At 37.4% G+C, this 13,581-nt stretch overlaps 1 protein-coding gene across 1 annotated transcript in view; it reads right to left on the reverse strand.

Annotated features, from left to right (window-relative positions):
• SNX25 (sorting nexin 25) overlaps positions 1–13,581 on the reverse strand; it is an 80,933-nt gene that overhangs the window by 66,158 nt on the left and 1,194 nt on the right. Inside the window, exon 2 of the mRNA XM_058023849.1 lies at positions 3,150–3,234. Coding sequence (XP_057879832.1) covers positions 3,150–3,234 — 85 coding nt within the window. The remainder of the gene's footprint in view (positions 1–3,149; positions 3,235–13,581) is intronic.

Raw genomic sequence — 13,581 nt, forward strand, 5'->3', positions numbered from 1 at the left:
AGTAGCAGGAGTTCTTTTTCTAAATACCAATATGCACATATTAAATTGGGAAATGAGACATCATTTCTCCCAATCTTTCTCTAAAGGAAGTACAACCTTACATCCCCAACACAGTTACATCCTAAGGGGTCAACACAGATAGGCAAGATCTAATCCATAAAAAATATCTAATTAAATACCCAAAATATTTCCCAAAAGGTCACCTCAAGGCAGGCTTGAAGGAAGACAACCCACTCCAAAAGAAGAGATGGCTCTCCAGCAGGAAATATTTTTAGATCTAAGAAACAAGTGAATTTTCACAGCGGAACAATTTCACCAGTAGAGCTCTGCCAGGATTTGAGCTGTGGCCTGTACTTTTCTACTTACTCAAAAATGACCCAGTGAAGCAGCTAAGTGATATGAAGACCATTCTTCTTGGCACTGCTAAAACTGTAGAGACAATGACTGTGAAAAACAAAAAAGACCGCAGGACTTGGAGCAATAAAAGCAGAAAATGAAATTCAGTTGCTGGGAGGCCAGCTACCCCCTCAGCAGATCAATCTCCTGGCAGCTGCAGCCTCAACCCAAGCAGTACACAGTGTGCACAGCAGCACCAGAGGGACTGGGCACAGCCTCTCTCAGGAGACCTCTCAGCACACCACTGTGTGCATGGAATCCAGACAAGCAGCAGGTAGCACTGAAGGGTATTTGTACAAGTGGCTTATCTTCTCTTTTCGTAAGGTAAACGAAGGTCAAACAAAAATCAAATCATTCTCTCAACAGAAAGCATGAAAAGTACTGAAAAAAAAAACATATTTCAATGTTAGTTACTCAAGTGCTACTCAGCTGAAAAGGAGATTTGCGGTTGACAACTAAAGGCCTTTTCTTTCTGCCATCCTCAACAAGGAAAATCTCTTTGTAGCCTTGCGCTTGTTCTAATTTTGAACACTTAGATTTCATAAACCACAACACACTGTGGCAGGGCTAATTCACAGCTTTCCCCCACCTTGTATCTACAGCTAAAGCAAGTATCCTATTATTCATAATGAAGCAGCACTCTAAAGCATCCACCTGTTACACTGCTCTGCTCTTAATAGAAAATAACAAAGGCATTTAGGGCAGAGCTGTGAACCAACATACACAGAGCTCCTTCTTGGTGGTGTTTAGTGTGAGGCACACTGTAAAAGGATGATTCCCAACAATTTTAGCACAGCAAGACAAGAAGCTGTATAAGACACAAGCAACTATTATCAGCCAGTGACTATCACAGGAAAACTATCTAAACATCTACTAGTTATTGAAATAAGACTGATGGTTGGAACAGAAACATGGATGACTCCTTCAGTTAAACCAAGGATATGACCAAGGATCTTTCCAACAGACTTTGATGGGAACATCAGGAAAAACGCAGTAAAGCAAGCTTGAAGTGGCACAGACCCTCAGGTGAACCACACTAAAGTCAAAGAGAAAAGACCACAGAGCCTGGCTATAACACCAGCAAAAGCATGGCATGACCAACAGCCAACAGCAGTTCTGGAGCAGGGCAAGGTAGTTAGCAACCAACAGTAAACCCCAGGCCAACTTAATTACACCATGATGAAACAGAGCTGAAGAAATCCGAATTAACCAAGGGCTGTCTCTTCACACCCAGCAACAGCATTTCTGAAATCAGATTACATTATCCATGCATCTCAAAGGTAATGTAAAAAGAAGTAAAATCCGTTAAGGGGAAAAAAAACACCAAAAAACCCACAACCCAAAACCTCAAGAGGCACTAACAGTCCAAACTGGTCCCCAAGATTGAAACTTCATTACAATTGAATGTACCCTAGCTAAATGAATAAGGCTTTCTAAAGCATTTTGTTGAGTAGCACATTACACCTAGACAGTAAAAAGTTGTCCAAAATTCCTGGGATTTATAAATGCTTTAATCCTAATCAATGCAAGATTGGAAACACAAATACAGATGGTATTTTTAATATTGCTAGTAATAAAGTTTTATTTATCCACAAACTTGTGGGGGGGAAAAAACCCCAACAAAAAAAACACCATTCACATCAAGGCAACTACAAATTTCAGAACTGTCACAGGCAAGAAGTCCTGTCTATTTTCAGAGAGACTGATCATTTTGTGCTAATAAAAAATAAACTCTCGCTTTTGGGATTGCATTCAGTATTTCAAAATGATTGCATTCAGTATCTCAAACAGAAGATGACTCAATCAGTCACCTTTCAAACCAAAAACATTTTGTATGGCAGAGCAAAAAGTACAGCCTCATCTTTGTCAAACTGCAAAACGGAGAAGTTGGCTTCATCACTTAGGCCTGGAAGAAATAAAACAAAATCTGACAAGTCTGCTCTCCAAAATTCAGTGTGAGAATGGAGGGTAAAAGCTGCTCTGAAAAAAAATAGCAGAAAGGCATGAGCTGTCACAGCATAAGGTACTTAACTCTGAAAAATGAATCATTTAAGTATTAGTAACTTTCTTTCAGCCTTACTGAGTAGGGATGGCCTCATGCATCCATCTCAATGACATAGGTAGGTAGTGCTCTAAATTTATAATTTTTCTACGTACCCTGCTAATAGCTATTCATAAAAATAACTTTAAAAACATAACAAGGTGTCACAAGACAACCAACCCATTTAAAGCAATGATAAATTTCAAAGATACTCTCAATTTATGAAAAATACAGGAAAAAGTGCTGCAAAGAAATCTTAAAGGAAAAAGTATTCAAAATTAGATAAAATATTTACAAAAGGTTGATATACTCTATCAGTCAGAAATAGAAATGTTGATTTTAGATTCAGTTTTAATGGCAAGAATTGCACTAAATGGGAAGACTGTACGCAAAAGTCTACAGGATTTCTCAGTACAGGAAAACCCAGTCAAGAATATTTTAAGTGCTACCCCTTTGTGCATAAGTATTAAGGACTGTATTTCAATTTACTTCTGTAAAAACCAGCCACTACAGTGACAAGATATCAGCTGAATAGCAAAAGCAACATCACATTACCTACCACAGTGGATTTCTTGAGAAGACTAAGACCTTGCCATTACATTTTATGTCATGGAAGAAACCAGGGTGATATTCTAAAGTCTTGGAACATTGTGCAGTTATGGTTTGCTAAAAGGACAAGAGACATTCAGACTTTAATGCTCCTAAGACTCACCTTCTTTCAGTGCTTTATCCATATTGTGAGAAATAACCACTCTCCTTGATTGGATTGAATCATGAGAGCTTCCAGACCAGTTACTCTGAAATTAAAACAGAACATACATCATAAGAGGAAGAAATAAACTAAAGTTACAGAAGGAATAAAACTGGAATTCAAGGCAATAGTAATGTATCATTTGGTCTTTATGCGAATATTGTCACCTCATATGGTAAAACAGAGACTGTCAGTTGTCCATGAGGTTATTATACGTTGTTCATTAAGCACATATTAATACTTATGTATCACACATTGTACAACTTGCAAAATTATCTTAAGTGAAGTTTTTTGGGTAGAAAGGAGCTGTATTCATTTGCAAGACAGCGCACTGAGGATAGGACATGCATGTAACAAAACAACTGGAACTCTTTTATTCAGTATTTTCACAGCAAATAAAACATTTTTATAGCCTGCTGTGACAATGGACTTCATTTAGCCTTGTAAACTACTTTTAAAACAAAAGAGAAGCCTTTAGATATCCTACATAATTTTGGTTCACATTTTTTGGGCTTCTTTCTTCAAAGATACTTCTGGCCCTCTGCATTTTCAGCTGCTGCTCTACACAAATATTTGTCTTTACTGGAGTATTCACTCCCACAGTGGCCAAACAGGTGGGCGGATGGAGAAACATTTTTCAGGGTATAGACAAAGAGCAGTGACTCATGATGCATTTATATAGAAAGGAGTATAACTCAAAACAGAAATAGAAACTGTTCCCACTGTCAATCAGCTTGGAGCTCACTCTCCTTCCTAAGGGGAAAGCACTGCAGAAACATCCCCATCCCTCCAACATTCACCACACAGAGAATAGGAAAGCAGCATAAACGTGAAGTAAAAACACTGTTTAATGTTCTTAAAGTAATATACTGTTATTTCAGCCAATTTGCAGGCTAATAATCTGTATTTTGGTTTAATGTTTTTTGTCTACTTCAGATGCATGCATGGAGAGTCTAACAAACTTCATCTAATAGAACCTAGATAAAGGAGTCTATGCACTACTTTTAACAGCAAAATAAAGCTTTTCAGGCTCACTCACACCTATCACACAGCAAAGTGACTTGGAAAGGTACTTTCTGTGCCTTGAGTGCCCCCCTGCCCACAGCTGATTTGTTCCACCTTTTGGATGAATGCAGCAACACTCCCTGGAGTCCTTCCAGTCACTGTTGTGAGACCATGACTGTGGTCTTCCAGCTGATTTCTTCCCTCCTCCCCAACACCTCCAATGGCAGGGGCAGCAGGACTTCAGCACATTTGCCTCCATCTACAGTCCCCCCTTACTATTAAGACTATAGTTAATGAGGTGTGAGAACAGAGTATTTAGTGAACCACTATAGATTTCCAAGCCCCTTTTTGATGTGACCACTGGTAAAAGCTTCAGCCATACCCAGCTAAACAGTAAGGAAAAGTATTTTGTCTCTTTGTAAGGTCACCTAACACTATTTGTAAGGCTCCAATACATCATCTCTGGCTGCTAATGTTATCACACTTCCTCAACACTGTTCAAACCTGTGTTAATGCCAGTCACATAATTATTTTCTGCTTTATCTGCAGCAGGAAGATGCATTATTTAAAAAATTAAAAAGAGAAGACTCACAGAGACGTGAAATACCCTAAGTACCTTAGGGGAAGGGAAAACCCAATTAAACAAACTCACTCAGGTCTTTCTGTGAAGAAAGAACTCCTAAACATGAGCCAGCAATCCTGACTCAAGATCCAAGCTCAACACACTCCATCTTCCTTAACACTCATGCCAGCTTAGGCGTCCTACAAGGCTAATCCTTCTGCTGAACTGAGTCCTACCTGCATGGAGGTCACTGACCTCAAGCTAACTTAGGCATCTACAGTTGCATCACATACATTGCAGGAAGCATTTTTTATGGCCTAAAGCATCAGTAAGTGCTCAAATGCAGTGCTCACCAAATTATTCCTTTCAAAACTAGTTTAAACACAAGTTAAAAAAAAAAAAAAAAAAAGAAAGAAAGCAACCTTCAGAGGGGATCTATAGTTGCAAGAAGTAGCTTGTTCCACTATTAACTTGTGATTCTGGTTGGGTTACTTCAGGTTTAAGAACTCAACTTCAGGGAGACCTTACTGCTGTCTCCATCTACTGAATGACAGGATACAGAGAAAAGGGAGCCAGACTCTTCTTGCAGATGCACGGGACATTAGGAAACATTGCAACACAGGAAATTTCCATCACAAGACAAAACTATTTTAATCATGAGGCTGCTCAAATATCAGAATAGGAGTGCTGACAGGCTGTGGGGTCTCCATCTCTCAATCTTTCTCACTCTGAGCAAGAAAGTGAACTAGATGTCCCCCAGATATTCCTTCCAACCTGAACTATTCATGATCCTTGATGACCCTTCAGAGAGCTGTTAATTTAATTTCATTATTAATAATATGTCAGACCTAAAGGTGCCTTGTCTAAAACAACTGATCAAACTCCTTTTTTCTTCCCATTTTATGAACTTGCATTTAGCAGGATCAAGACTTAAGCCTTGTTAGTTTAGGTTTGCTTTCAAAAAGTACTGTTTCTGTGACAATAAAATGATGAGTAAATTAAATAAGCAGGCTCTCCCAAGTTGGATGACATATGGCAGCAAACACCTTAAAAACAACAGTAACAACCTGGTAACGCTGATAACCAACATCTGCGGTAACAGAAGGATTTCAGAAAATTCACAGTCCAAGCTCAGCTCTAACAGCTGAGAAATGAAAAATATAGCATATTTCACTGAAAGGCTTTCTTCCCACCCCTGACTCAAGTCAGATGGAGGGCATATGTAGAAAACAGTTTCAGCTAGAAAGCTTAGATTCGAATGTTTTCTCATTTTTCTTCATGTCATTCATCTGAAGAAAAACGGTGCTAAGCTTCATGAAATAGTTGGCATAACCCTGACTGAGCCAAAAACATTTGTAAATGGATTTAACACAGTCAAAGCTCTAGTTTAGATGCTCCTTTATGCAGAATAAAACCTGGTATGTTCCTCTAAGTCCTGACTTGCACTATCATAGCCCTCAATGATTTATCTTTTTTTAATTGGTGTCAAGACAATTGGGTTCCTGTCTGTAGATTTCATTGGTAAGTAATGACAGAAACCAGACAGAAACATAAATAAAACTTAACAAAAGGACTTGAAGGGGTAGGGGTGGAGAACATTTTGAATGCACATGCTAAGAATAAGGTTGCTAACAAACAGGGAGGCCTGTTTCCTGGAACACTTCAAGTTTTCTTCAGTTTTGACTTTGCTTAGAGGCCAAAAAAAAAGGATGTGTGCATTTCCTGTAGATTTCTGAACAACACTCATTGTTTGAAACTTTTGAAAACTATTTATGATGAAGAAAACAACAGTCTGAATTGGTCAAGAAAAAAAAAGGCTGACATTGAACCTGAAATTTTGTCCTAGGTTCAGTCTCCTACAGATTCAAAAATTAAGTAAATGTCATTTATTCCTTTAAACTATATAAGTAATTTTAAATTAGCTCTGAAGACAACAATAAATGTAAATGAAAAAGAATTAAGAAATTATTTCAGCAACAATACTCAATAAATGGCAAAGCACAGAGAACACAGGAGTACCTTCCACTATCAAGAAATTCATTTGCAACACTTTGTATCAAATGCAATTTTTAAAACACAGCAGCAGAAAGCCAGGCAGCTGCTGCAGGCACACCACATGCAGCCTTACTCTGCCATGGAATTAAGGCCAGAAGCAGAGAAAAATTTACAATTATTCCTATTACATTAACTCAATTACAACAAAACTAGAGCAGAGATCACAACAGATGCCATAATATAAACGGGCATTGTGGATGAGACAGTTTAATCACGGATCTAAAAGGGAAAGGCTGCATCTAATTCAGCACACACAAACCAACCAGTTACTCATAGTTACTTTTTCCTCCCACTGTTGCCCTATTAACTTTCCTCTTATCTTTGTAAAACATACATTAACATCAGACTGGACCTTGATAACAAAGAGTCACAGCCTTAAACAATACTTCACTGAACTCTTCATAAATTCATATTTAACAGATATGCATAGATGTGTTCTTATCCACATATTACTTCATATAGATGTTATTATCCCAACATTATTTCAACTAATGATGCAAAAACAAATTTATGTTCACAAGAGTTGATATTTTTTAATCTTTACTTATAGTCTATTTAAGATTACAAGGCACATATGTATCTGTCACAGTCAGCATTAACAGATACCATAACTACCAATTTAAAAGTCAACATACTTAAAGCATGTTAATCCTATTATCTTAAGCATCATTATCTTGGTAATTATTTTATGATATCTCATTATTTCTACTAATGTAGTAGCTCCTGAAATATGTAAACTGTTTATCATATGGGGATCTTCAATCTTAGCTGTTTAAAACTGGTAAAACTGCAGCAGTGTAAAAACTTTGTAATCAGGATAGAACTTTCTTTGCTTGAGATTTCATAGAATACCAGACAGATAAGAATAAGAATATGAAAATGAAACATTTCTCAGGTACTACTTTCATTCTATCAGTACAGCTAAGAAATAATTGGTAAATTAGCATTCAAATCACTGCTCAGCAAGAAATGGAGCATTATCCTGTGCTGGAATTTTTAATATTGCCATCAAAATAAAGCCTTAAATGAATTCTCAAGGTACAGGCATAGCCCCAATTTACTGAACATTTCCACACTCTCCTCCTCCTCTGCAAAAAGAGATGACAAGAACCTATGGTCTATACTTCAAGGCCAAAAGAGCCATATGGCATGAAAACTAAATTGCTGGCATGCCAGAAAAGCCAGCACAAAATCATTCTTGAGCTGCAGAGCCTCAGCTTAGCAGCCAGAGAGAAACTCCTGAGAGGCCTATTGCTATACCCTCCCTGTACATGACTTTTAACCATACACACACTTTATAGGGTGTTCTGTTTTCAAGAGCACCACAAAACATGCCACATGAACCATCATCATTCATTTTATTACCATTAACTTGTTCTGTTTCACTGTGCATATTTAATAGGGGAAAAATGGTATAGAATGACTGGTCACAAAAACCTCTCATAGACACAACACAAATCTGTTCCCCTCATGGCTACATGATTTCTTTATCTTTTTACCACTTGAAGTAACAGCTTGGAGAGGATACAGTATTCTATGTAACCGGCTTTTTCCTTAGGTAACTTCTGCTGCTGTGCTTTGCAAAGAGCAAGAAACCAAGACTTGGCAATACAAGAGAACTTTATGTGATTTTCAGAATATTTCTGGTACACGCCTACACTATTTTCAATGTCAAAGCATACCTTGAATGCAGGATGTCATCACTCTTGACCTTATTATAGAGGTTTTATAGCCACCCTTAGGATCTCCCTGCAAGAGACTTGGACAGTAAGATCTCTAGGAGCCCACCATCCATCCTTAGAGCTTGGTTATGAGGAGAGATGATCTAGCTCCCTAGTTATGTTTTGAATCATAGAACACTGTTCATGTGAGAAGCAGTCCCTACAAAGGTTAAAACAGTCCATTCACAGCAAAATATGAGATGTCAATCCAACACAAAGTTGAGAAAATTAAATGTCAAGAACAATAAAAAGCAGAGCTGACAAAAAAGGATCCAATGAAAGGAATCAAAAAGGACTGCATGACAAAACAAGAAATCTCTAAATATACATGATGAATAAAAGAAATCTCTAAACATACATGATGATGAAAAATGTGTGGAAAACTAAGTCTGCTCACTGCTAAGGAGTTATGGGACAAAGAAGTGAGTATCAGAGTCTGAAAAACATTTAATTTCCTGAGGTCAGTCTCCTGTAATAAAGTTATCACTCCAAAGTTACACCTGCAGGTAATCAACATATGCAGTCCTAACAAAGTTCCAATTCTGAAAAGGCTTATAAATCCCAAATTATAACAGATGTTCCACAGATCCCTAAAAATAAACTGTACCAGAAATGTCCAAACCACAGGCCCTTGCTAAACTATAGCAGAACACTGGCAATTAATGCAATGTTCCCTTAACATTTTAAAATATTCATGGAATTGGTAGAAGTTGCTAAAATATATTTTTATTATTTTGATTTCATGACTTTCCTAGCAGTAAACTCAACCATATCAACAAAGGCTCATTATTGACCTGCCTATAAATGAGATAGAACTAAGAATAAATGCATGAGACTCTGAGTTCTGTTAAAAACACACTAAACATATCTTCTTCTTTCCGTCCAGAAACAACCCATCAATTAAAAGACTGGCACTAGATCAGAATATCTGCTTGCAAGCCCAAAACAGTCTAAAGTGTGACAAAAGTGCCACAGCCAGAGATTGCTGTTGTTTTTAAAAAAATCCTGCAATATCAGAGCTCTAAATATCCCCTGTGCAGTCAGAGAATGAGGCAGACCATAGAAGATGCTTGGCTTTAGATTTAGAAAAACCCATAAATGCTTTTAAAGTCTTACTAAGGCATACAGATCAAAATTTTAAGGGCTTAGGAAGCTTCTCCTCTCCCTCACAGTTCCTCCAAACTACTTATTGCCTCAAGAATTCTTTTGCATCCCACTGGAAACTTTTGCCCACAGATGGCAAACCTTCCACTTTCCACAGCTGCTGGGGCTCCTCCAAGCTTACCTTCACATGCTTCATCTCATGGCAAAAGTCCAACAGAGAAGGAAAATAAAACTCTGTGTCCTTTCTGCTTCCCTTATGTTCTTCACAAAGGGCCGAGCACTCAGCTTGGCTACTATGACAAATACTCAACCTCAGTTAAGCTGCCATCACATTTGAAAGATTGGGACCATTTCCATTTCACTATACATCCTCCTACAGCTTGGATAAAAAGCAGTACTATGTTCCAGGATCCAGATACTTCAAAGACAACCTGATGCAATGAAAAAAAGCTTTACCCATGCCCCCTGCACTAATGGCAAATTCACAAAAATACACGTTCAAGGATGGAACAAGGCTTTAGGAACATAAAACATGACCACATGTAGTGTGATTTGGCTTTAGGGCCAGAAAGGGAGAGGGTTACTTTACTCACTTATAATTGAGAGCTATTAAACTGTAGTAAACAATAGTGACCAAATATGTCAGGAGACAAGTTTTAAAGAAATTTAAAGTAATTGACAACTGTTAATTGTAGGAAACTAAATATAGGACATTAAAATCCATGTACCCCTTTCATTAGGAAAAAAAAGCACATTTACTATCCTTCTGTTAGTGCTGCACAGATTAGGTAGATCCTTCTCTATACAGAGTATCACCCACTTAATCTGAATTTAAAATGCAGTACTTAAATCTAATAAACTAATCAGTTTTTTGCATTATTTAAAAGAAGTTGATAACCCAACTCTCTGTTACTTGGAGCTTTTGCTTTGAATCAGAGTCAAAACATTATGCTGAAAAGAAAACCCCATCTCTGCCAGTTTTTTTGGCAGAGAAACAACTCACACGAACGTGGGAAAAGTTTCCCTTCCCACTACCTTGGTTAACATGACTCTTCACACGAGTCAAAGTCACCTCCCTCTACAGCCACACAAGGTAAAAGGAGTTTTGGAAGCAAACTCGAATTTTAAAGGGTTACATATGTTCTAACCCAGGGCTATCTTTGCTATGAACAAGTCCACTGGTACTTGAGAAGTGAAGTTTAAAACAGAAAAAACAGACATTCTCACTAAAGTACAATTGGGTCATCATGCCTTTTTGCAGCCTTGCATTTCACTGTTCTCCACCACCACAAATCATCTTGTCCTAAAACAGCTCCTGCAAAGTGCTGAAAAACACCTGACAATAACATAATGTACAATTTCAAGGACTCATTCAATTTCAATTATTTCAATATCAATAGAAGCTATTTACTAATATTATCAGTACCTGCAAGTACTTAAAGTATTAAGTAAGACATTATTAGGAGTTGCCTGTACACCTCTCTTCCAACAAAAGAGAGATTTTTTTGTGGAAGCCAGGATAGTTTTTATGAACAGAGCTACAGAGAAAATACATTGAAAGCACAATTTATCATAGGGATATAAATCACACAGCTTGCTTTGCAATTCTCAGCAGATTTCAAGTGTTCTTTCTGAGATACCTGACTTCAGAAGGAAGTCTTGACCTTTCAAGTCCCAAAGGAGTTACACAAAAAATGGACAAAGCACAGCATTACATTCGAGAAGATTGCTTCTCTAGTTGGAACTTCAGGCAAAATGGAAGAAAAATATATGTACCTTGCTCTTCTGAAATCCAAACCTGCAACACTGCACTTCCTCACTCATATTCCTCATTTGCACAAACAGGTCCATGAAAATCAACAGCACTGAACTCTCACATGCTAAGTGGTTGCTGAATTGAGAATGTACAAAAAACTCCCTTTATTCAGCTCAGCACGAGGGACTCCATTCAACTCTCTTTGAAGTTGGTCAAGAGTACTCCCACTAGCTTTCCAAGAGCTGAGTCTGACTACAACTAGAGTAAACATTTATTCCTGAATACTTACTGTTTCCTCATTTGTTAACCCCAATGTGAAAAATCACACAAAGAATGAAAAGTGAATTGTCTAAATTTTGTACATAAAACACATGAAGAGTTAGATGCCAGTCATCATAAGGTTTTTACCTTACATTTTTTCAATATGCCAGTCATAATATGGTTTTTACCTTACATTTTTCAATTATTAGACCAACAGGCAATTCTTCCTTATTCTTGAGGAAAAGAAAACACAAGGTTGAAAAAAATTATAGCTTTACTGTCATACTACTCCTGGCTCCCAGAAAAGACAAAAGGATCATAAGGCTCTATGAAAAGCATGGGAGTAACAACTGAATGATAAAAAAGCAGTGTAAATGCAAAAGGATGTAAAATTAAAAGACTAAATTAGGAAGTTCTAGTGAATGGCCTACATTTCTATAGGCTGCCTATCTAGACAATTTTATTTTCTTCACCTACATTTTGCTGAAACTCCAATTAAAAAGTCTGCTACACATATACAAAATCATGTTCAGAAAAACTCTTCAAGAAGCTTTTCAGTCCTGAAGCCACTTGGTACCAGAAAGAAATCAATAAAACTATAAATTGAAGGTATGAGAAACCCAATTAAGATGTCTGGCATTACATCTTCTAAATAGGGTAAAATGACTCACTCCTTTTTTCAACATCTCTTTCATGTAAGTAAACTTTTGGGAACAGTGCAAAGAGGGAGGAAAGAAAAAATTGAATGGAGTCAGGGAGAGGGTAAAAAAACAATCCTAGGAAAAGGGTTCTAGCAGGTACTGGTGCCTTACCAGTGAATTTTAAATACCAAATTTCAATTCCCTTCTGAAACAACAAACATATCCCATAGAACTACAATAAATGCAAACACTATAAATTAGATAACACAACAGCAGGTGTGCACTATTAATACATACAAATCCAACAGATGAACAAAACATCTTCAAGAGAAATGCACAGTAACACATCACAAAAAGAAAGTGCAGATGGTACAGTAGCAGAAGTGGCTATTTGTCTCTGGACAGTTCTACTTCCACTGCTGTTCTGTAGGCTTATGTTCTTCAGTAGGCGTACATTTTTCACAAAGGAGGAGACAAAGAAATTAATATCTTTTTTTTTCCTTCAAATTTTGGCTTCCCCAATTAAATTGGCTGTTTCACAAACCTGAATGTTGCTCCTCATTGTGTCAGCAGGGAGATTTTGATTGTTAAGTTTATGTATAGATATGTTTGGTACTATGTAAAAGTAAGCTAACTCACCTGATGGTCAGATAAGTACAGAAGTACATAAATGCCACTGAAGCTATGGCATTGACACTGAAACATCTATTCTTGTAAATCTCAAAGCAACAGGAATTGATGTTTTGATAATCAATTGATCCACTTACATATTTTTTCTGTTTGGTGTAACATAGCTATATGGCTAAAAACAAAAGCATATAGTCCTTTACTAGAAGGTGCTTATGCACCTAACACACATTTGTTACCTAGCACTCCTCTGACAAAAACCACCTGAACAATCCCTAGCTGTACCCACCTTTTGCTTACCACTTGTGTGTTACACCTTCTGACTTCCCACCGTAACGCTCATACACATTATTTGTTCTTCCCTTCTTTCAGAAAGCTGAGTATGATGTTGAGTGTTCAAAGCAAAGAGGATGTTTAAAAAACTCTACCAATAAGACAAAGTGAGTATCAGACAGAGCCACACACATATCCTGAATGCACCTTCACAAGTTGTATTATTCACTGAATTCAACAACCCTCAGCCGTATGATCCCTACTGGCAACAATACTCTGCCGGCTTCCATTAAATGCAGACAGGAAAAGCACATTGCTCCCAGACACAGGCTGCTTCTCTCCCTAGGTCAAAGAATGAAGGAATAAACCATTGCTACAGGTTGTTAGC

Source organism: Melospiza georgiana, chromosome 5 (assembly GCF_028018845.1).
Source record: "Melospiza georgiana isolate bMelGeo1 chromosome 5, bMelGeo1.pri, whole genome shotgun sequence".
NCBI lineage: Eukaryota > Metazoa > Chordata > Aves > Passeriformes > Passerellidae > Melospiza > Melospiza georgiana.